The sequence below is a fragment of the Neovison vison genome, chromosome 8 (genome assembly GCF_020171115.1).
Source record: "Neovison vison isolate M4711 chromosome 8, ASM_NN_V1, whole genome shotgun sequence".
Classification (NCBI taxonomy): Eukaryota; Metazoa; Chordata; class Mammalia; order Carnivora; family Mustelidae; genus Neogale; species Neogale vison.
Window position 1 is genome coordinate 137,245,290 of NC_058098.1, and position 23,707 is coordinate 137,268,996.

Here is a 23,707-nt window from a genome sequence, read left to right on the forward strand (position 1 = left end):
GTGTGGGCTGTGATGTGGCGCTATATCCCCCCTGCGTGAGAGCCTGTGAGGACTGGAGGACGTTTGTCAAGTGTCCGGGAGGGGGTCAGACCAGCGGGCTGGGCGGGACGGACCGCGGGTTGCACAGAACCCAGGGCGCAAGGAGCGGGAAAGCGGGACGAGGCCGGATTGTTTCCTTCAAGGACGAAGTAGGGCCGCCGGCCCGTCAGCTCTGCTGGGCTTCACTCCGACGGCGCGGCACACAGGGAAGCCGGAAGCCGCGGGGACTCCGACGCTCGTGCTCCCGGGGAGCAACGGTACCGGTTTCGCCGCGGGCCACCGGGCAGTGTCTCCACGCTCTCCGCCGGCGGCGTCTGTGATTCGGCGGCTCCTGCTGCTCTGGCAAGAACCCGCCCTGGGGTTTCCCGGTCAAGTGTGCGGGGACAGGCCCGTCAGCCCGTCCTGCAGCCCAGCTCCCCAGCAAAGCCCACCGCTCGGCTTCCAGGGGGTACGGGGCGCGACTGTAGCACCTGCGGGGGTGAAGAAGGGAGAGCCCGGGCGAGGGAGCAGCGTCGGCGAGGGAGGAGCGTGCGCGAGGGAGCAGCGGGTCCCTGCGGCCTGGACGGTGCGCCCGGTGTGCCCCGAGGGACCACAGGCGCGTCCCTCCTGCGGGTGTCGTGGCAACGGGCTTGGGGAGGAACCTCCCGGGGCTCAGCGTTCATGCTAATGGCTTATGGTTTGCTTGTTTCGCCTGCGTCACATTCCTAGAACGACGAAGACGAAATTTGGCTCCAGGTGCGAAGGGGGTGAGGGCGGCATGCGCGGGCAGAAGTGCGGGCCCCGGGGGTGGCCACCGCCGCCGCACGTTGGGGACCATGTGGGGACCGCCCGCTGCGGGCTGATGCCCCTGTGGCTAACGCTGCACGACGCAGCTGGCCGCTGCCCTCCGAAGCGGAGCCTAGAAACCGCGCCGGGTGCCGGGTCCCAGCGGGGCACAGACCCGCCTCTGCCACCTTCTGGGCCTCCTCCCCGCCCCAGGCTCGCTGCCTCCCCACACTGGCCTCCCCGAGCGCACCCTCCCTTCACTCAGGAGGCGAAGCCCGCCTGCTGGCCCAGGCCTCGCCCCGACTCCTCTGGGAGCTTCTGCTGCCAAAGGAGGGAGCGACGCGGCTGAACGCAGGCACTGGGGGACAAGGGAAACCCGAGGCGCAACTTGGAGCTTCGGTAAACGTGGCGCCCAGCAGACTCTGAGCTGGGCCCTGGCCCCGCTGAGCGACCAGGCGCGGAATCTGTCCCTAGATTCTTGACCTGTGGCTTGAGCCTTGGAGCAGAAAATAAACAGATGTCACAGGAAATCTAGCAGGACTTCACTCCATTAATCTGACCACGTAGTCATTAGAGATTTCTATCAGTGTCTGTCATCTTTAGGCCTTGGATTACCTGAAAAAGCTACAACAGCGGTTTGATTTAGAAAGTCTAATGAACTGAAACATTCTTGGTAGATTGTTAAGCCAAACATTTTTCTGTTAAGCTTTTAAAGGCTAAGAACCCTTAAGATTTTAGGGTCTGAAAGTGTACACCTTCAGCTTTAGTGGTTAAATTTTCGTAACAAGCTGAAAAATTATTCAGGGCTCCCTTATTTAAGAGTTACTTGGGCCATTTCAGACACCTGTAAGGAGAAATTAAGATGTAGGAAAAGACAGGACTATCCGTTTGAGAAAATACTAAGGAGATTCTTTTTGGCTCTACTAGTTTAAGATCTCACATTCTGCATTAGTGACCAATGAAAGGATAAAATCAAATGGAGTAACGGGAAATGACATATTATGAAACAAACATATAAAATTTAATCCCTTTGGTTTTAAAACACATCTTCAATGATACAATTAAAAACAATAAGCGAGACAAAAATTTATTTCATAAAACAAAATATAAAATAGTTATGACCCGTGTCCCATGATATCTTATCTTAGAAAACCAGCAATTTAGTTCACATACTTCATTAGAATATTTTAATGTAAAAATGTAACCATCAATCCTACTTATACAAATATACCTATTCTAGCTCCCTGAACACCGAGATCCCTGTGATTTTGTTATAAAATTACACTTTTTAGTACTTTATATATTTAAACATGTTTACAAAAAATGCTCCCCTGCCACAGTCACACGGTCTCATAAACTCATGAACGCTTCCTAGAATCGTTAGCGTACGAGACGATCAAAGCTCGAAGGCTCTGGAAGACGGTAACCCAGAAATCACTTCTTGCAGGAGGAAGACAAGGAAGGACTCCAGGTCGGGATGCATCACTTGGTACCCGACAAGGCCACGCGTTTCAGAAGGACCGCGTGTCCACTCCCGCAGGTACGCACGGCTGCCATGAGCCTGCGCAGCCGAGCGGCGCTGCAGGAGCGTTTCCCCTACGCTTCATGGGCTACAGCTGCGGAGATCTGAGTAACAACCCTCTGGAGAGCAAAGAGAATCCCTGCCGTTTGCGAAGGTTTTGCTATGCTCTATGAGCGCTGTCTGAGAGAACACGCCGGAACATTTCCGTGAGCTCCGCGAAGCACAGTACTCGATCTGCTTGGTACACACGACGGAAAATAACTTAACCTTTCATTTAGGCAAAGTCTTCAAGGTAGACCTTGTTGCCTCTCTTCACTCTATGTACAGACACCACGGTTATATATTATCTATTTGTATAAGACACGTATATACACATTTACAGACACAGGCCTTCAAAACGTATTGCACTTATATACAACGCGGCGTTAGCTTAACTGATTCACACGGTGACCCAGTTCAGTTCTTCCTAAGAAAGGCAGTTGACACGTTCAAGAAAGTTGCAAAGGAAGATTCAGTAACATGCCCTATCTGAGTAAACGTTTTCTGGAGGACAAGAGGCTGAGGGAGAAAGGGCATGTCCTCGCCTCTTCGGATGCCACTGCCACTACCCTGAGGCAGTCAGAGCTACGCTGAGCAGGCGAGGGCACGAAATCCTTAAACCCAAGCCCATTGCCTTTTCTGGCTTGTACTAGTGAGCAGGCCCACTAACATTGAAGAGACAAGGTAGATAGCCCAATAGTTTTATAAATAATGGAGCAGATATTCCAAAGGTTCCCAGAGAGTCTATTAAACCTTAGAACACAGTTTTCACTTTTAATCCTAAGTACTGATATCAAAATACTGATATCCAAAAATTCAAACATAATGGCGTATGGATTTCTGTCGTCTGGAAATGCCACGGTGGTACGTCGAACGCGATCTACCAGCCAAATGTAGCGCCATCTCCTACTCGCAAGGAGTCCCTTCTGCTGACCTCCACCCTTACCCGCGGTGTACCTGCGGCGGGCCAAACAGTGAGGCCCACGTAACCTTCCTTGAACTCGCTGGGAGAGGTGGGCCAGCGTGCCCTTAGATCTCAGTGAGCGTGAGCCTGTACGACCCCCCGGCTTCTTCGATCTGCAGCTGGAAGGTGTCTTCATTGGAGTAATGCTTCACGATGTTATCATCCATGTTCACCAGAATCCTGAGCGGAGAAGCAAGACAGGTCTCCTCATTCCTGCCCGTTTGGAAGGCAGGCCCGGTCTCACGAGCAGCGCGGCCCGTCCCAGCTGCGACACGGGAGGTACATTATTTACAAAACCTCCCGCAGCCTCCATCCCTTCACGGACGTAGAGTCAGGGCCTATCTTGTAAGGCTGTTCGAGGACTACATGAGGGACCCCAGTAAAGCTCTTCGAATAGCGTCGGGCCCGGGGTGAAACAAAGCACACTAGCTTATCTCCTATTACTTCAGCATGTAGGACTCCCTCGATAGGAGCTCTTACAATGCCAGAATAAGTCTGCAGAAGCAGCATCTCACTGATCCAGCTCTAGAAAGCGTATTAGTTAAATTAACCTATGGGATCTGAAACCACAGCTGCCTGACCAGTTATCTTCCCTGGCAAGTTATTCTCAACATTTAAGTGAACTACTAGAAAGTCTGACCCTTCCCACTACGCTCATCCACAAAATTCCAATTACGATTTGCTTTAGAATGAAGCCCAGTGATTCTTATGCCATACTCTGCTTACCCATATCAAGTAGCAGAGTCACTTAAGTGAAATGGAACTAAAAATATTAATTTCGGGGCCAGGGAGCAATGTTTTATGATTGAAAACACGGTCCAGGGCAGGAGAACACTGTAGAGGGAGCAAAGACTGAACCTGAACCATGGCCTTGGCACTAACCTGCTACCTGAGCTTGGACATCACAGGCTCTCTGTCTCAGCTGCCAGGTCTATGAACTAATGCATGTCCAGCCTGGCTCAAAGGTTAATGTGAAAGTCAAGTACTATGCCAAGTGCCTGGTCCAGTGCCTGACTCATGCCGGGGGCACAACTAACGGGGCCATGTCTGCTCTTACCCTGACTCAATCTCGTAACGTGCTCTGGGATTTGGAGCTGCTTCACTGGTACCAAGTGCAGAAAGAACAAATAAAAATCTTACTTGAAAAAAAAAAAAAGTCCACAAAGATGTCTTAGAAAGGCAGATCAATTTAACGTGGATATTTTAAGAAAAAATATATCCCTGCATTTCACATTCCTGTAACTTTTTCTAGATTGGGCACAAATGCATGTGAATTGCACTAATGTTACAGAATATTAACATTATTTAGAAGTACTAGGAATGCCAGGTAACGCTTACCCTTTTTTACATTTCTTGAATATCTTCCCAATCTTATCGTGGGGCACATCGTATTTGTCTGAGATCTAAAAGAACAAAGAAAAATAATTACAAAATGCTGATCTCGAGGCTTTAAAACACACACTAGAAATACTGTGGGACACTCACTCAGTTCTCTGTCTTTCAAAAATGCACGTGCACAGCCGTACAGGAAATGCCTGCAGACCGTGTGTGTGGGGGTTGGTTACCTGCCTTTGGAGGAAGCAGTGGTCACCGGCCAGTCACCTCCCCCTAGCGTACTGATGGCTCTCTGTGGGTTATGTGGTCCTCTTTCTGGAACGTGACTACGCTCTAGAGCACTGTTAGGTTTCCAGAAGGAAGTGCGCAGCTGCTCAGTGCCGCTCTGCTCCCCGGGGACACACAGCTCCCGTCCACGGCGCTCCTGTGACCCTGACGCGGCCACGGGCCCCAACCTGATGACCTAAGCCCCACGGCTTCCAGTCAGGGTCCCGCCCTGCGGGTCACACCACCGCGCACGCTCTGCTCAAGCCCATAATGGCCCTGCTCTGGGGTCCGACCCAGCGGCCTTGACTCGGCTCTGACCCTCCGCCTCCCCCGCTCAGGAGAGAGAAGCTCTGATTCCCTGCAGTGCGGGGCTGCGGCAAGGACTCCGCGTGTCCAGCACAGAGCAGGGGTTCACTTCAGATACAGAATCACGCAAAGGAAACTGCCTGAATGTCCCAGAGCCTAGGAGACACGTCGAGGTCCCTGATCACAAACCATGACTGCGCCTCTGCCCGTTTCTACCGAGAGCCTCTCGGAGAGCAGCCCAGATTCTCGCAAGCCCGTGAGGCTCCGTGATTAACCAGGAGGTTAACGTGGCCATGGCCGCTGGGGTGTGGCCCTCGGGCCCTCCAGAGTCTCAGGCCTTCCACCCCCTTCCATGATCTGTAAGGTGCCGACCGAGCAGTGGCATCAGGATAGTGTCAAGTGTGCGGGTTTCCTCTTGGAGCACAGAGGCCGTCTTTAAGGAGAGAGGATGAATTAATCCAAGGATAAGCTGACTCCGTCTACACCAAATGCTTTATCTGGAATTGTGCAGACCACCCCCAAACTGGGGCTGCCATCGACCATCCGAAGAGCAAAGCTCAAAGCAGCACCGAGAAAGCACTCGGAAGGCCAACCTGCAGACCGCTTTCAAGCTAACAAAACGCCCAGTTAACACCCAGTCTAAGCTCCCATCATCCAAACATCCACTGCTTTTCTGTATCACTGTGTCGTACTTCCTCGCGTACTCAGGAAGCATCAGTTAGGAAACCCCAGGCCCGAGAGAGACACAACACTGACGAATTCTTGATGGGCTCTGAGCACGATGTATTTGCACAGTAAGATTCAACCTTTTTTACTTTCTTTCTCTCCATAATTAAGAGTTTGCAGGTTCTGGAGAAATACGGAAAGGTTACCAGAAGACAAGTTAAGAAAGAGTAATGTAGGGGCGCCTGGGTGGCTCAGTGGGTTAAAGCCTCTGCCTTCAGTTCAGGTCATGATCCCGGGGTCCTGGGATCGAGCCCCCATCGGGCTCTGTGCTCAGCGGGGAGCCTGCTTCCCCCCCTCTCTCTCCCTGACTCTCTGACTACTAGTGATCTCTGTCAAATAAATAAATAAAATCTTTAAAAAAAAGAGTAACGTAGGAAAAACCGCCCGACGCTGAAAAACAACAGAAAGCAGAGGCTGATGGTGGTGCTGGCTTCGTCGTGGGGAGGGAATGTGCTTGGAGATGCCTGTGAGCCCCGGGACCCCGAGAGACCATGGCTCCCCCAGCCCACTGTTCACTCGCCCTGCTTTATTTTTTGTCACTGCATTTATCAGTGCCTGGAAAATTACTTCTTAGTTTCTTACTTTCTTGTCCACACTCTCCTCTCTGGACCCGAAGCTCCATTCGGCAACGTGTCCCCTACTCTCATGACTCTGGCAGCTAGAACAGAACCTGGCGCCAAGCAGGCACTTAGTAACACGTGTTAGCTGAATTCAGCACGCCGTGGCTGTCAGGGGAGCCGGGGAAACCCATTTCCTGTGGTGCGCATGCTCTGAGCTTGAAGATGTCTGTGCTTTCTAGCGAGTTGATTAATAGCAGGCCACAGTGCTGACTCCTTGAACTGTATCCTGGGGCAAAGCTAAAATGGCCTCCTCCTCATGCCAACTCTAGCTGACGTCCCAGCAGAGCTGGCTGGGGTCAGTTTGCTCAGTGCTGAGGTCTTAGTCGGAAAGATTATGGTTATCAGTGGCTACATGTCTAAATGTTCTCAAATAGGTTTTGGCTCAGGACTTGATATAAACTTGGTCATTCCCCAGGATCAGGAGTTTCAAAGGCAGATCCAGGAGCCATTGTTTTTACGCAGGAAGTTTTTAAAGATTTCTATTTGATTAAAAATCATTTTTGTGAGCTTCTAAATGGTTTGTTAAATGGCAGTCTTCCTTTAACCAAGTATATTAAAACTATTTCAGGGGTGCCTGGGGGCTCAGTTGGTTAAGCATCCAACTCTTGGTTTTGGCTCAGGTCATGATCTCAAGGTTCTGGAATCGAGCCCCATGTCAGGCTCTGCACTCAGCAGGGGGTCTGCTTGAGATTCTCTCTCTCCCTCTGCCCCTCCTGCTTGTACTGGCTTTCTCTCTCTAAAATAAATAAAATCGTAAAAAAAAAAAACCAAAACCCAACCTACCCCCACCAAAAAACCCCATCTCATAGATCAGCACAAAAGCCATCAGTTCGGTTGATAAGACGTTACTCAGAAGTTACTTCTACCAACTAGTATGCTGGGTGCCGTGGCGTGAGGCCCAGTGGGGAAGGCCCTGCAGACGACTGAGGGCCCCACGAGACAGGCTGAAACCTGGGCTGTGCCAGAGGCACAAGCCTCAGAGATTTCCATAACAAGGAATCTGGGTGGTCTGATAAAATGTGTTTCAGCAGGATTCTACTTCAGTACGTTTAACTTTCTCGCAGGAGGGTTTCCAAGTTCCTACTACTTACAGCCTCCATCAAGCCTTTCAAAGATGGAGTCTTGAGCATCAGGGCATCAAAGACTTCCTCTGACTCCTTGCGCACGTAGAGCAGCACTAATCCCCAGCCAGGAATAAGGAGGGGGAAAGAAAAAGGACACAGTTATTCGTATGAGCAAAATGAGAGAACAGATCCTAGATACCGGTTAAACTAAAAGACACACATCAAGAACAGTGAACATGAACCGATGGCCAATCCACGTGGAGGAACACAGCTTTCGGCTTCTTTGAACTCTCGGGTAAGTCCAAGCTCTGAGCTGAGAGCCGGTCTGATTCAAGAAAGTCAGGCTAGGCAAGATTGGCCTGAGCACGTCATGCTTTTGGCAGATGCGGAATCCCCTTCTCTCTGACAGCTCCCCCAGGACTGCAAGCCGACGCACCTCTCTTTGGTTCTTCTAGCCGAGTCAGCTTAGCAGCAGGGGCGATCGAAAAATCCTCCTCCGATCCATACGGAGCCCTTTTCAAGTTAGAGCTGCAGGCAATCCGAAAGATGTGATTAGTGACTCCAACTTCTATCACTTGTGGAGACAAAAAGAGTTTTAGGGTATACCACTGAAGTTCAGATTTAAAATGACCTTCGTTCTTTATCTGGTCCAGCTCCCTTAGTTTGTGGAGGAAAATCTGAGGCCCAAGGAAAGACACTGACTGAACCAGCTCGGGCTGTTCAAGGGCAGAGCTCGGACTATACACTCGGGTCGGCTGCCGGACGCTCTGCGCTGCTCGGACACTAGAGCAAAGTGCTTCTCAGCAACAGAGAGCTGCTTTTCAGGAAGCATTTTATGGAGGAAGTAGGATTTGAGATAATAACGAACACACACACACACACACGCACGCACGTATAAAGGTGGCAACAAAGGAGAGAACATGTCAACAAAGGGGGGAAGCGCAACCAGCAGAGCCAGGCTGGCTAGAATAGAAGGCTCTGTAGGAAGCAGGTCCTGACGGGCAGCGGGGACGCTAGCGGGAACACCTTGATCATGGCCGTAAGGAAATTTTAGACCCAAGGTGCAGGCTTTAGGAAACCTTTCAGTTTCGTGGAATGAGAATGCTGTGATCAAAGTGTGTGGTAGAGACCGGAGGGGACTCCAGGACTCAGAAGCAAAGGAACCTGTTAGGGCACTCTGGGGAGAGCACAGCAAAAAATTCAAAAGGGTTTGAATACGGTAGCATCAGTGCAAATAAAAAGAGGAAACAGACACCAGTGTGTTTGAAGAAATAAGTCCTGGGGCTTAAGTTCTACGTTGTGAGGGGGTGCAGTGTGGGCGAGCAAGGAAACAGCACCATAACTGAGAATGAAAATGAAGGAAGAGGGCTTGGCTTTGAGCAGAAGGATCACGTCAAGAATAGGGGCTGCGCCTTCAGCTTCTCAGTCTGTCTTAGTTTCCAGCGCACACCCAGGCCTCCCGTGAAAGCACGTGAGGTACGTCTGAGCACACGAAGGGTCTGAGAGGAAATGGACGGCCTTCAGAGAACATGCTCCCTATGCAACACGGGTCTAAAAGGGGAGCCCCAAAGAGGGAACCGGACATGGCTGAGTGCTGAGCAGGGGGTGTCCCGGTGTGGGCAGTCAGGGCCCAAGTGGGCCACGGAGGGTGACCACAGGTCAGGGGCAGTGACACCTCCACAGCAAGGAGCACACCCAGAGCCAGCTTGCTCTTCGAAATAGAACAGGGCTTCCTGGAGAAGAAGCTGACCCTCAGGCTGGGGAAGGGAAAGCACTAGTGCCTGGAAGACGCTGGGCGCGGGCGTGAGGGAGCACCCAGGGAGCTGGGGGCGGGGGGCATCGACAAGGCTCAGGAGTAGCTGGAAGGACCAACGGACCTTCTAGAACAATTTGATCAAACTAGATGACAGAAATGATTTGCAACTTGTTGAACAGAGCCGGAAAGTAGGAGTCCATACTGATGATAAAAAAAGGAAGAGATTAAAAGTCTGATGAGGAATGAAATTTTCACCAAGCGACAAAGCGCCTCCCCACTACAGACTTACTACAAAAGGAGGACGGGTGCCCTCGCGGCGGCGAAGCCTGGCAGACACCACCTTGATCATGTGATCAAAGCGAACCACACTACGCAGGGAGGGGGACGAGGGGGGGACCAAAACCGTGCTACCTGACAGGACACACGGGGAGCGCAGCGTTATGCCTACGACATTCCTGCCAAGACGCATAATTCCGAGTCTAATCACGACAGAACAACAGAGACCCAAACTAGAGGACATTCTACAAAGCAACTGGCTCGTAATCTTCAAAAGTATTAGGTCGGGGCTATAGCTCAGTGATAGAGCATCTGACTGCAAAAGTATTAGGTCAGGAAAGTCAAGGAGACACTGAGACTGTTCAAGACTGAAGGAGAATCAAGACACAACTACACACACAGTCTGAGTCTGCGCCGGAGCCTCCTCTGCTCTGAAGGACATTATGGGAACAACTGACAAAACCTGAATGGAACGTCTTGTTACTATCCTGGCTCCGTTATGTGGGAGACTGTCCCCATCTGCAGGAAATACACACAAGGTGTATGGGAATGACAGGTCATGGAGTCTGCAGCTGACTCTCCAACGGCTCAGGAAAAAATGAGGTCTTTGCATTGTACTTGCGATTTTTCTGTAAGTTTGAGATTGTTTAAAAATAAAAAGAATTTGTTAAAACAAAATATAAAACTTACCCTTCACCCTCCAGTTCTTCTGGGGCAATGGGCAGGACCTAAGACCAAAAAAAAAAAAATTGTTTTCTAGCATATGCTCAAAATATTTCACACCATAAGTAACTTATTTCTAAAATGAAAGTAATTTTGAATTTAGTCTAGTACAAAATCCCTTAGCCTTATTTGTCAATAACCAGATTCTTCTGGGCATGAACTCCTCTAAAGCAGGGAATGGCCAACTAGGGCCCACAAGCCAAGTGGGGCCCAATACTTGTTCATAGAAATTTACTGGCACACGGACATGCCCACTCCCGGGCACCTGGCACTGTAGTGGCAGAGCTGAGGAGTCACAGCAGACACCATGTGGCTCCAGAAGCCTACGGTAATTTGCTCTCTGAGCCTTTACAGGAAAAGTTTGTCAACCCCTGCCAGCCCCAAAGCTTCTCGTTAGAAACTGGATACATGGTTGGGGCATCTGGGTGGCTCCTGACATCGGCTCAGATCATGATCTATGAGGTACGTCTAAGCACATGGACGGTTCAAGAGGCAGCAGAGAACGGCCTTCAGAGAAAAGGCTCCCTGTGCAACCTGGGTCTGAAAGGGCAGCACCAAAGAGGAGACCGGACCCTCAACGTGGTCGAGCGCTGAGTAGCGGGTGTGCCGGCATGGGTGGTCAGGGATGGAGCCTATGCAGCGCTCCATGCTCAGCGAGGAGCCTGCTTGAGATTTATGCTCCCTCTGCCCTCCCCCCACGACGCACGCACTCTTTCAAATAAATAAACCTTAAAGAGAAAAAAAAAAAAGAGAGAGAGAGAGAGAAAGATACACTGGCAATACCCTCCCAACCCCCAAAACTTAAAAACTCATCGATCCACATCCATCTGTGCACGAAGTGCATGGGAGACCGCCTTCTTCATATTGTTTTGAGCTCCGCAGAGAAAGCAGGCCCCACGCTGTCCAAGCTATTCTCTCTACTAAGCTTCCGCTCGAAGCAGGGTGTGGCCAGTTGTGAACTTTTATATTAACTGCCAAGATACGGCTGTGGATGTGCCAACTATGATTCAGTAACTGATACAATGAGGAGAGCCTTCAGATGCTCTTTTTTTTTGTTTTTTTCTTTTTAAATCTTTTTTTAAAAAAAACATTTTATTTATTTATTTATCTATCAGAGAGAGAGAGAGACAGGGAGGGAGGGGGAGAGAGAGAGAGAGAGAGAGACCGAGAACACGCACACAAGCAGGGAGAGAGGCAGGCAGAGGCAAAGAGAGAAGCAGGCTCCCTGTCAAGCAAGGAGCCTGATGCGGGACTCGATCCCAGGACCGTGGGATCATGACTTGAGCCGAAGGCAGTGGCTAATCCAACTGAGCCACTCAGGCATCCCTCGGATGTTCTTTTTGCCATGAGGGCTACCTACCCTAAGTCTTCCTGTGGCTGTTCCCTCCTTCCCAGAACCATATAAGTTAAATGCACAAGATCATAGATCCGGACTCCAAACCGTTACTATTCTAACAATTTAAAAATAAACTAAGACATAAACACACACAGACGAACAGAGTGAAGTTCACAGGTTTGGTACTTCACTCCTATCAACAAGGCTTACATCCACCTTATTGTAAGGACAGCGTATCACCCAACAGAATATTCCAGAAGGCTGGCCCATAACACGGGTCAAACCTCTCTAAACTGGTTTCTGTTTACCAGGAATGCCAAAGACCTTCTCTCACGGCCGCCCCAGGATCCTGGTTACCTACGTGAGTGCCCCGCTGAAGGTTGGCAAAATGCACATCGGGAATGAAGAGGACAGGCTGGGTGTCCAGATCAATGAAGGGCTTGAAAACTGTGATATCCATCCGTTTGTGCGAGGGAAGCAGTGGCACTTTAACATCGGAAACTGGGGGGAAAAAAAAAGACGACCTCCTAGTCAACCACTTCGGTACCCATACTCGACGCAGGCCAGAGCATTCCCCTCCAATGTAAGGGCCTTAAACGGCAGCACTCTAGAAGGAAGAGCTCACGTTGCCTGAGCCTAGAGGAAAATCACAGCCCATGTGAAGAAATACATTGGTTACATTTATACTAAAATCAACTGAACATCTTAACAAAATGAAAAGAGAAAAGGCTACTTTTAAACCTACCCGGGAAATCTGGAACAGAGCCAAAGCATGTTTACTTTTTGTCTGAAAGGCTAAGACTTACAACCATACAAACATAATTCAGAAGTCATTTCACCTGAGCCGCCCTGACTCAGTGGTTCACATTCTGACAGCAACGCACTGTTCACCTTGAGAACGTAACTTTGTAGCTCCAACTTCCCCTCCCAACTTCCCCTCGGAGAGACTCAGCGTGAGGGTCATGGTACAGACTCCCTCCTCCCCTGCCATCTGCCCTGCAGCCCTCGGAGGTGAGCTCTCCCTCGGGTGAGCTGGGAGCCTGCCCTTCCATGCTGGCCCGGGAGCCTACGGCGCGGTGCTGCAGGGCACACGTCTGCCAAGGGAGGCCCCGTTCAGAGCCTGATGCTCGCAGCCCAGCATCGCGCAGGAAATGCTCCTGCCACAGACCAGCATCCTCCCCCCGCCCCGCCCTGGAGCAGACAGATACTGGATTCTGTGAATATGAATATTTGTCACATTAAAAAAAAAAAATCAAATAAATAAATAAATAAGGAAAGAAAGAAAGCTTTCCTGGTGAAATGTCCAAACAGGAGCCCTACAGATTCTGAAACATTAGAAAACCACGCATTTACATTTAGAAATAAGATCTCCTGAATTCTCAAGAGCATTATTACGATTCTTACAAGTCTAGACAAGCCCCAGTGTTATCACCAGCCCTCCAGACAGAAGGTGTGTTATTTTTCAGGGCCAGAATCAGTAACCAGAACTAAAGCTAAGGGCCAAAATATGTGAACTCTGGAAAAACTCAAGGACCCTTTTCTGTCCTTCCCCCTAGAAAAGGACTTAGCTCAGCCATTCATCTGATCCCGTAACCGGGCAAGAAGTCATGCTACCACCGCGCGGCAATGAGGGGTCACTACTGTGTCTTGTGCTTGATACAGTAAATACAGATTCAGTCACTATTCTGAATGGAAAAGATCTGAAACAGGTGGTGGAAACATTTCTACTTACAGGCATTCAACTGGGAGCTGGGGTCAGTACACTTGCCTTTTCTTTTGCTTTGTTTTCGTTCTTCATCCCTGATTTTCCTTTCAGCTCCCTATAGGTCAAGAGAAGACAAGGCATGATTCTGTTTAATTGATCCTCTTTAAAATATTTAATTCTGGGGTGCCTGGGTGGTGTAGTGGGTTAAAGTCTCTGTCTTCGGCTCAGGTCACGATCCCAGAGTTCTGGGATCCAGCCCCGCATCGGGCTCTCTGCTCAACAGGAAGCCTGCTTCCTCCTCTCTCTCTCTCTGCCTGCCTCTCTGCCTACTTGTGATCTCTGTCAAATAAATAAATAAAATCTTTTAAAAAAATAAAATATTTAATTCTTTTCTGAGGAATGGGAAAAAATATCTCCTTTCTGTAGATAAACTCCATTAATTATTATATTTATGGAGCTTATCATAGTAGTTTTTGCTAAAAAGCCTATTTTTCCCCCATTTTTTTTTTAAAGGGAGAAGGAAAAGGAGCAGAGGGAGTGGGGAAGAGAGAGAATCTGAAGCAGGCTCCATGCCCAGGGTGCAGCCAGACACGGGGCTCAATCTCACAACCCTGAGATCATGACCTGAGCCCAAATCAGGAGTCCAGTGCTCAGCTGAAGAAGACACCCAGGTGCCCCTAGAAGGCCCGTTCTTAAAACTGTTTAACTATGTGAAATCATGGGGAAATACCATTTACTTAAAAAACAAATACAGCACAACTCCCCTCAACAATGGATGCAGCCAGGCTAAATGAAAAGCTGAAGATATCTGCTCATGCACGCGGCCTTCAAAAACCCAAGTGACTACTGCCGTTGTCTGATAGACAAGCTGGCCCTGCTGTGACTGTGCTTTCCCAGGTGGGCAATGTTATCTGCAAGTGGGATTCTCTCCAAGAACTTGGCATCAAGCAAGCGACAGATAGGACCAAGTATAACTCCCTAAGGCGAAGATTTAAATAGAAATCTGTATAATCACATGAAAGAGAAAAAGTGTACTCCCGATCCAATAAAGAGGACATATACACAAAATACATCAACTGTATAGAGAATGGCAGTGTCGTAGTATTTATAAAACATGACCTAAAGTTAAACAAGTATAATAAAAACCTAACTATTAATTAATCACTTTGCTTCACATGTTAGCATTTATTTCTGGGTGGTACAGTTTTCTTCACAAAGTCACCCAGTGAAATCTCCACAAGAAGCTTATTTTTCGGGCACCTGGGTGGCTCAGTGGGTTAGGCCACTGCCTTCCGCTCAGGTCATGATCTCAGGGTCCTGGGATCGAGTCCCACATCGGGCTCTCTGCTTGGCAGGGAGCCTGCTTCCCTCTCTCTCTCTCTGCCTGCCTCTCCATCTACTTGTGATCTCTATCAAATAAATAAATAAAATCTTTAAAAAAAAAAAAAAAGAAGCTTATTTTTCTGTAAATAAACTCCCTGGTAGCAAAGACGGGCAATGAAAATCCTCCCACAGACCCTGGCACTATTATATAATGAAACCACATTTTACCAAACAGAATACAAACCACCTTCTGCCCCTTTCAGAAGGTATGAAGACACTCACACGCCGGTAAACACACAATGAAAATCGCTATGCAATGCTGACACAGACCCCACCTCCCTGACACAGAGACACAGGTCAATATCCCCGACCTCCCGCCTGTTACCATACAGCTGGTCTGTGTCTCTCTCAGTTCTTTCCAAGAGTCTAACAATAGCTTCACTCTGATGATAAATTACACTCTCCAAAAAGTAGTTTTAAAAAATAAGACATGGGGGCGCCTGGGTGGCTCAGTTGGTTAAGCAGCTGCCCTCAGCTCAGGTCATGATCCCAGCATCCTGGGATCGAGTCTCACATCGGCCTCCTTGCTTGGCAGAGAGCCTGCTTCTCCCTCTGCCTCTGCCTGCCTCTCTGTCTACCTGTGCTCGCTCTTGCTCCTCTCTCTGACAAATAAATAAATAAAATCTTTTGTGTGTGTTTTTTTTTAAGATTTTATTTATTTGACAGAGAGAGAGAGATCACAAGTAAGCAGAGAGGCAGGCAGAGAGAGAGGGAGAAGCAGGCTGCCTGCTGAGCAGAGAGCCCGATGCGGGGCTCCATGTGGGGCTCGATCCCAGTACCCCGGGATCATGACCCAAGCCGAAGGCAGAGGCTTTAACCCACTGAACCACCCAGGCATCCCAATAAATAAAATCTTTTAAAAAAATAAATATATAAAATAAAAAATAAGACATGTCACAGGGCGCCTGGGTGGCTCAGTGGGTTAGAGCCCCACACAATCAGATCCGGTCATGATCTCAGGGTCCTGGGATCGAGTCCCGCATTGGGCTCTCTGCTCAGCAGGCAGCCTGCTTCTCCCTCTCTCTGCCTGACTCTCTGCCTACTTGTGATCTGCCCCCTCCCCCGTCAAATAAATAAATAAAATCTTAAAAAAAAAAAAAGACATTTCTCTCCGTATTTATTGGCTCCATCTGTAAAGAATAAGGGATTTGTGCTGCCACTCGAGATGGGACTATCACAGACAGACCCACCCCCACCCTGAAACAACCTAAACAAAAAAAATAAAGATGGGGGCACCTGGGTGGCTCAGTGGGTTAAGCCGCTGCCTTCGGCTCAGGTCATGATCTCAGGGTCCTGGGATCGAGTCCCGCATCGGGCTCTCTGCTCAGCAGGGAGCCTGCTTCCCTCTCTCTCTCTCTGCCTGCCTCTCCGTCTACTTGTGATTTCTCTCTATCAAATAAATAAATAAAATCTTTAAAAAAAAAAATAAAGATGCACGAAACAAGGATTGTTAAGGCCAGGGCCACGAAGCAACAAAGAACAGGGATCTGTGAGAGAAAAGAAACAAACAAGATGAGCCCTCCAGGGGCTGACTGCCTTCCCAGTCCCCAGGCTGTGGCACGGGGGGGGGGGGGTCGTCCAGAGGTCTGCTCCATCCAGGTTCCCTGGGTCAAGAGAGAGAGTTGAAAATCCAGAGAGAGCGATCAAGGAAGCAGGACAAAGTAGCAATGGGGAGTTGCATGAGAAAGAACCCCAGAGGTCTCCGGAGGGTTCCCTCAGGTAGTCAGTCTGGTACTCAGAGAGAAGCAGGTGTAAGGAAGGTACCCAAGGTTGGGGGGAAAAGCCCTCAGAAAAAACTAGAGAACAGTGTCTGAAACTCACACAGGGAAAACAGTGCCTCTTCCCACAAGTGAGACTGGAGAAGGTGAAAATCCAGAGGGTGGTTGGTAGAACTGTCAGGAAAACCTGAGCTCAGCTGCAGAGAATAAGCAGCTGATACTGAGCCACTCCAGACTCACCTATCAAAACTGGAGAAGCAAGACCTGAAAGGATCAAAATGTTTCCAAGGAACTCCACCAGCTCTCAGGACAGAGCTCCTGAGGATTCCGAAGATGACAAAGCCATCCGGTGTCAGACAGTGTAAAACTCACACGGCTAGTAGCCGGTGAGACGCTAGGCAGGTAGATCAGCAGGAGTACATAACTCAGGAGGAGGCTGTCAAACCACTGACGCCAGCCCAGAAACCACACAGAATTCAGGCAAGGACATCAGCGTGGCTGTTGTAACTACATTCCACATGTTCAAAAACTTAGCGAAAAACACACATATTGAGACCAGAAAGATGTAAAACAGATCCAAATTGATCTCCCAGAGACAAAAACATCTGAGATGGAAAATACACGGCATGGGATTAATGGCAGTGTAGACAGGGCAAAGGAAATACTGAAGAACTTCAGACATTAACAATAGAAATTATCCAAACTGAAAGACGGAGAGAAAAAGCAATCCTAGAGACTGAACAGCACCGGGGAGCTGTGGGACTGCAAGCTTATGTGTGTACGTGTGCAACCGGCATTCCCAGAGGAGGATGAAAGAATGTGTTTCAAGAAACAAAGCCTGAAAAATGTTCCAGTAGGATGAAAACTATAAACCCACAGATCCAAGCAGCTCAACAAACTCTAAGTATAAGAAATGTAATGAGAAATATCAAATTGCTCAAAATCAGTAAAAAGAGAAAATCTAAAGAGAGTCAGAGAAAAATAGATACATTAGGTACAGAAGAACAAAGATAATGATGATGGCAGATATTTCATTAGACATGGAAGTGTGGGGCGCCTGGCTGGCTCAGCCAACTCTTGATTTCAGCTCAGGTCATGACCTCAGGGTCATGAGATCGAGCCCCACAGCAGGCGCCCTGCTCAGAGGGGAATCTGCTTGAGATTCTCTCTCACCCTCTCTCTGCCCCTTCCCCCACTCATGCACTCTTTCTATAAACAAAAAAATAAATGTAAGGCTGACAACAGCAGAGTCATGTCTTTCAAGCATTGAAGGAAAAAGCGTCAGCCAGAATTTTATACCCAGCAAAAAGATTTTTCAAAATCAGAGGTGAAATCCTTTTCAGACATGCAAAAGCTAAAAGAATCCGTCAGCATTAGACTCTGCAAGAACTGTTCAAGTCCTGTGACATCACGGAGAGCCATTTAAACTCGTGCTTCTTCACTCTCTGTCTCCACAACTGAAGAGGCTGATCTTGGGCCATCACAGCAGGCGGCGACTGAGAACCTTAATCTGTCTGTTCCTGATTACAGCCACAGTATTACTCTGCTGAAGAAAACAATCTATGGGAAATAAAGGCCAATGACATGTTTCTAAGGATGAACCCCAAATACACACACACACACACACACACACACACACACACACACAAGCTCGTAGAAAGAGAAGCTGCCAAATTTCCACTGGTTAGAGATCCAATTCCTATACTCGTTTTCTCTGAAAACATGTTAAATTGCTGCGGCTTCTGCCATAGGAGAAAGTTCCATTTACCAAACCCGTTGAGTAGTTTGTAATAACGTACTAAAAAAAAACCTTCTTAGGAGAGAAAAACCATGTAAATGCCTCTGAAGGATACCAAGAGATGTCTTATTTCTGGTTTCCTACTGTGGATGTGGATCAGATTGATAAGATGCCAGAGTTTTAAGAGCCAGCAGAAAAAACGGACGGACAGGCAGCAAACAATAGGCGAGGCCTAGTTCAGGAAGGAGAGCATCAAGAAGGGAGGTGGGACAGTGCGCACAGAGGAGGCGGCACCAGACAACCCAGAAGAGCAGAAGCAATCCCAGCTGTAAGGGCCGAGAGAAGCTACAAGAAGATGCACGAGAATCAGGAGCGGGTGTGAGGTCGTGGGGGAGTTTCATGTGGCTGAAAGAGTCAAGGACTTTGACAGTTAATTACACACAGTGATACATAGTATTTTCTTCCCATATCGGGTTTGATATGAACCCCTAACAGCTCTGAGATTAAAACCTCAGGATGGAAACAGTGTGTAAGTTCACCCCCCACGCCCCCAGGCACCTCTCGACCGGAGAGCGCTCCCACCACCGCCGCGTGCCGTCAGGGCGCCACGGGGAAAGCGGACCAACAGTTTTCATCCCTGAGCAGATCTCTGCTTCCACAAAAGGGCAGAATAGGTCAGCAATATTTTCAGGGGCCTTACAAAGAAAGCCCAGCTATGAAGGCTGAGGGTATGTGGGCACCTAGACAGGCCACACAAAGCACGGCCGGGGCAGATGCCTAGTTTCTAACCACGACTTTGCGTGACCTGCTCTCACCGCGGTACAGAGCTTACACACACGTAAGGAGAAGACAGTGACTGGCCCGCACAGTGGACACGCCACGCCAGACCGCGGCTAACATGATGCTCTCACACGCGATCGAGACGGACAGGTGAAGAGGCAAACAGCACCCCCAGAAGATGAAATCGTGTGTCATCCCAGCCCACACTCAGTTTTGCAGCTCCGAGGAGAAGGCTTTCTGCTTCAGTGTGGACATTAGTGCACACTTACACATTTTTTAGTATATGTGCTGCCGAAGCGAGCACAGTGCACACTTACACAATAAGAAGAAGTGGCTTCTAGATTCTGTACAACCACTGATTAATAAAATAACTTTAGACAATCATGAAACTTTCCCTGTGTTTCATCTTCTAAATCAGCTACCAATACGGAAGCTTCCCTTAAAAAATCTTTTTTTTTTTTTTTAAAGATTTTATTTATTTATTTGACAGAGAGGTCACAAGTAGGCAGAGAGGCAGGCAGAGACAGAGAGAGAGAGGAGGAAGCAGGCTCCCTGCTGAGCAGAGAGCCCAATGCGGGACTCGATCCCAGGACCCTGAGATCATGACCTGAGCCGAAGGCAGTGGCTTAACCCACTGAGCCACCCAGGTGCCCCCAAAAATCTTAATATTAAAAAGAATTTCATTTAAGATTGTGACTCATTACTGTTCCTTCTCTGCAAAACTGCTCGTACAGCTTTTGTCATTGATGCCGAAAACTCCAGTTCATGCTAACGCGTGTGGACATCATTCGACACAGCCGAGATTCTGAGTGGGTCCATGCACCAGGATCAGCGCACACACGGTTACGGCCCCAGGAGAGACACATCAGAAACACAGTAAGTACTGGGCTAACCATTAGAGTGATTTGATATCTACTGAATCAAGTAACAAAAAATTGGGGCTGATAGTTTTTATGACTTTGGCTACCTCTCTAGGTTTTCTTCTGGCTAACAAGAGGAATGGGGTGCGAAGGAGAGAACCCCGGCTCAGGATCCAAAATGCTGCTGTACGCCTGACGTGACTTGGCTTTCGTAAAAACGCAGAGGATGTGGGAAGTAACAGCCACGGGGATATGTCTGTACCCAAATCTCAAAACCTGGGACAACGTGCGCTAACACAGCAAAGGAGACCTAATGTTGCTAATCAGCTGGCATTCTGATAGGACAAGCGTCCGAGACCACGTGTGTGAGCCCAGGGTAATGGGGGTGTCCCGAAAAGCCAAAGAGCCGGACGAGGGCACGTGGCACCGGCAGCACGGTCCGAGGGATGGGATGTGAGGCTCCTGGCTTTGCAGGTGGAGGAGGCCATAAGCCAAAGAATGTCAGTGCCTCGAGGAGGCAGAAAAGTAGACAAACAGATTCTCCCCGAGAGACGCCAGAAAGCGATGCGGTTCTAACGGCTGGGTTTTAGCCCAGCGAGACCTCAGACTTCTGACCTATAGAACCGTGAAGTAATAAAACGGTGTTGTTTGAGCCACTTAGTTTATGGTAATTTGTTAATAGCAACAACAGAAAAATAACACAGCCTAGCACATGACCAGGCATGTGGTACTCAATACATGTTACTGAATTTGGGTGTTTGAGAAAGTTCTCTGAACTTCGGCTGTTCCAACGAGGCCACATGCTGTGTTCTGGTCCCCAGTGTAAAAATCAGGACAGCAGACCTCTGACAGCAAATACACTTCCAGTTTTCTAGTACCTTCTAAAAATCTCAATAACAGAGAGGGTTATTGCCGCTGCTGTTGTCGAACAGGACAAAAAAAAAAAAAAGACTGGCAAAAAATTTGGTCCAACATTTCCTGAGTGGGGAAGGTCAAAGTCGCCTTCAATCTTAGGTCAGTGGAGCAATCGCTTCTCTAGGGCCGCTGCCGAGTTCCTGAGGAGAACACAGTCTCCAGCCTTCAAGACACAGGGGGCTACCCGCTCTCTCCGGAGTTCACCCAGCTGGGCCCCTGGCGCTGCACCCGGCCAAAGTGACCATTTCCTCCCCAGATTAAAGAAATTATGTTGAACTCATTAGGCTTATGCTTCCTGCTCTTGCCTACCTGCCGCCCGAGAGAAGACTCTGAGTCTCACCTTCTGCTTAGTGAGCTGGCTGACGACTCGTCAAAGGGCAGGAGGGAGGGAAGCCGGTTCAAGGGCAGCCCTTCACGGCCATCCACACGGAGCCCTCGGACACAAGGCCCCAGAGCTCCAACGCTGCAGCCTACAAGCCCCAGGGAGCTGAGGGACGCCGAGGACTGAGCACAGTACGTGCTCTCATACTATTATTAATACATTTACACCAAACTGAAATAGTGCAAAGACCCTGGTATTCTCTGTGAGGAACAGTATGGCTCTCACATGCTTTACTCTCTCTGTGCCTCCCAATCTGACAGTCTTACCTTGTCACAGAAGACTTTGATCTGGCAGTATGCCCGATGCACAGGCTTGTTGCTACGGTTGTTGTAACTATAGGTGTCAATTTGAATATTCAGAGGCAACCCCTTCACACCTTTCTGAGAAGAGAAATCTGTGCTTAAGCAGTTCACAGAGATGAAAACCTGCAAAGGGAAAAGAAGGTATGATAAGCAATAGGCACCAACAGTCAACCTTAGTACAGCTCGTAAAAATATCAACATTACCGAAATTCCTCAAATATGTTCTAAATGAAAACACTCAGCTTCTCACTTAAAAAGAAATTTTTTTTTTAAAAAAATATAGGGATTATTTTAATACTTCTGGACATAGGAATGGCCGACTTTATTTGAAGGGAAATAAACAGACAGCAGCTTTGAACCACTGTCCATCTTCCCTTCCAAAATATTTACTTAGCATCAGACTGTGGAAGAATCTGTTTGTCTTCCTTGATGTCATTTTTACCAATGCTACCAACAGCACAGAGATCTAGAGATGTTTTCCAGCTTAGTACAAACTCTGGGACTCTGCCTGCATTTCTGTCCACACTACCTCTTAGGATAACAACAGTACCCGATGCATGTCCCAATGTTCCGGAATTTATGAATCGGTGAGTCACATTATTAAAGTGTCACTGGAGGTTGTTATGAGAAATTCAAGTGAATCTTAGTACAGCAAAAAGCATGTTTCATTTCCCCCTTTTTTGTGGTTATGGATTTTAACCTCTCCACACAAGGTCACAATGCACGGAGATCCCTTTCAACCATTTAGTTTCAGAATTTATTTCTGATGCGTGAGCACCACATAGTGGATAGTATTGGAATTACAGTTTTAAGTATCTGTGCCTTGCAGAGACGGAAGACCCTTATGCTCCATTCCTTCCAGTCCAGGGGACAACAGCACATTATTAGTTCCAACAACCAAGGGCAGATCTACTACAAGTAGTGTGGGGTGCCACCGGCTGAACCAAGACCCAGACAGGGAGAAGTTTAAGCCAGAAAATCTGGGCTGGGGGAGCCTCTAAGAATGTAAAGAGAAGGGAGTGCACAGGGTAAGGAGAAAGAAAATTGTAACCATAATGACAAAGAATGTTCTCTTTAGAAGATTTGCAAATCCTGAAACACAGGGGTTTTATTCTTGCTCTCGTCTATCCACTATTTCCAAGAAGGAAAAGACCAAAATACCCTACAATGATGGAGAACTTGTCCACATTAACTTCCTATCCCTCCATTAGCTCTCCACTCCAGCCCGTCTACTCGTGGCCCCTAGAGCACACCTTAATGCTCAGCCCCACGCCTCACGTCTTTGTCCTAGTCCTTCTTCCTCCTCCTGCGTCCCTCCTGTCCCAGTCTAAGTCACCTCTGGAGCTCCTCCCTGCCCTCCACATCTGCAGAGCACCAGCTCCAGCGCCATCTCCACAGAGGTCCCCTTCACCCTGACGTGTGTTGTGGAGGCCACAGCAGTGGGCCCCGGAGGTTTCCAGACCTGTACAGGGCACCTGCTTTAAAGACAGAATCTCACTGCACAGCCTTGAGAGACCGTGTTAACCTTTACAGGGGAGGCCCAGAGATTTTTATTTCTTTATTTTTAACTGTCCCCAAGGTAGAAAAAAGCAAAGAGCTAGGGGCGCCTGGGTGGCTCAATCATTAAGCATCTGTCTTCGGCTCAGGTCCTGATCCCAGAGTCCTGGGATTGAGTCTCGCATCAGGCTCCCTGCTCGCGGGAAGCCTGCTTCTCCCACTCCCCGTGCTTCTGATCCCTCTCTCACTATGTCTTTCTCTGTCAAATAAATAAGTAAAATCTTTAAAAGCAAGCAAGCAAGCACGCAATGGGCTAGAATTCTATCCAGAACTCCCCCCAGCCCTTTATACCGACACGGCCACCTGTCTTTCCCAAATCGACTTTTTGCCCTGATCACTGCGCTCTACTACTGGGAATGGTTTGCAGCCTGATGTGCCTTGTGCTTTCTTTCCACGGCTAGACCACACATACTTCGAGGCCAGGCTCATATTCTCCATGTGACAGCTTTCTCGACACTTACTTTTAGCCCCCTGCTGGGTCTCAGGTCGCCTCTTCTAGCCCGCTGTTTGTCTTTCCAGTTAACCCGTTTTCAGCAAATAAACAGAACACTTTTGCTTTAAAAAATACCTGAATCTACATATATAGGGAAAAGTGGTATGTATGAATTTCAAATCCATTACAGAAACTT

The 23,707-nt window shown here is 48.6% G+C and overlaps 1 protein-coding gene across 4 annotated transcripts in view; it reads right to left on the bottom strand.

Moving 5' to 3' along the window:
- Positions 1 to 1,877: 1,877 nt before the first annotated feature.
- Positions 1,878 to 23,707, bottom strand: part of GRHL1 (grainyhead like transcription factor 1) — a 54,559-nt gene continuing 32,729 nt past the window's right edge. For 3 of the 4 annotated variants that reach the window (XM_044262092.1, XM_044262089.1, XM_044262091.1), the window contains exons 9-16: positions 21,486 to 21,644; positions 13,471 to 13,558; positions 12,100 to 12,239; positions 10,370 to 10,407; positions 8,084 to 8,175; positions 7,675 to 7,760; positions 4,668 to 4,732; positions 1,878 to 3,509 (exon numbers count right to left, since the gene is read on the bottom strand). In XM_044262092.1, the coding sequence (XP_044118027.1) occupies positions 3,395 to 3,509; positions 4,668 to 4,732; positions 7,675 to 7,760; positions 8,084 to 8,175; positions 10,370 to 10,407; positions 12,100 to 12,239; positions 13,471 to 13,558; positions 21,486 to 21,644 (783 nt within the window). In that variant the 3' untranslated portion in view covers positions 1,878 to 3,394. The remainder of the gene's footprint in view (positions 3,510 to 4,667; positions 4,733 to 7,674; positions 7,761 to 8,083; positions 8,176 to 10,369; positions 10,408 to 12,099; positions 12,240 to 13,470; positions 13,559 to 21,485; positions 21,645 to 23,707) is intronic. The other variant, XM_044262090.1, reaches the window with a different exon arrangement.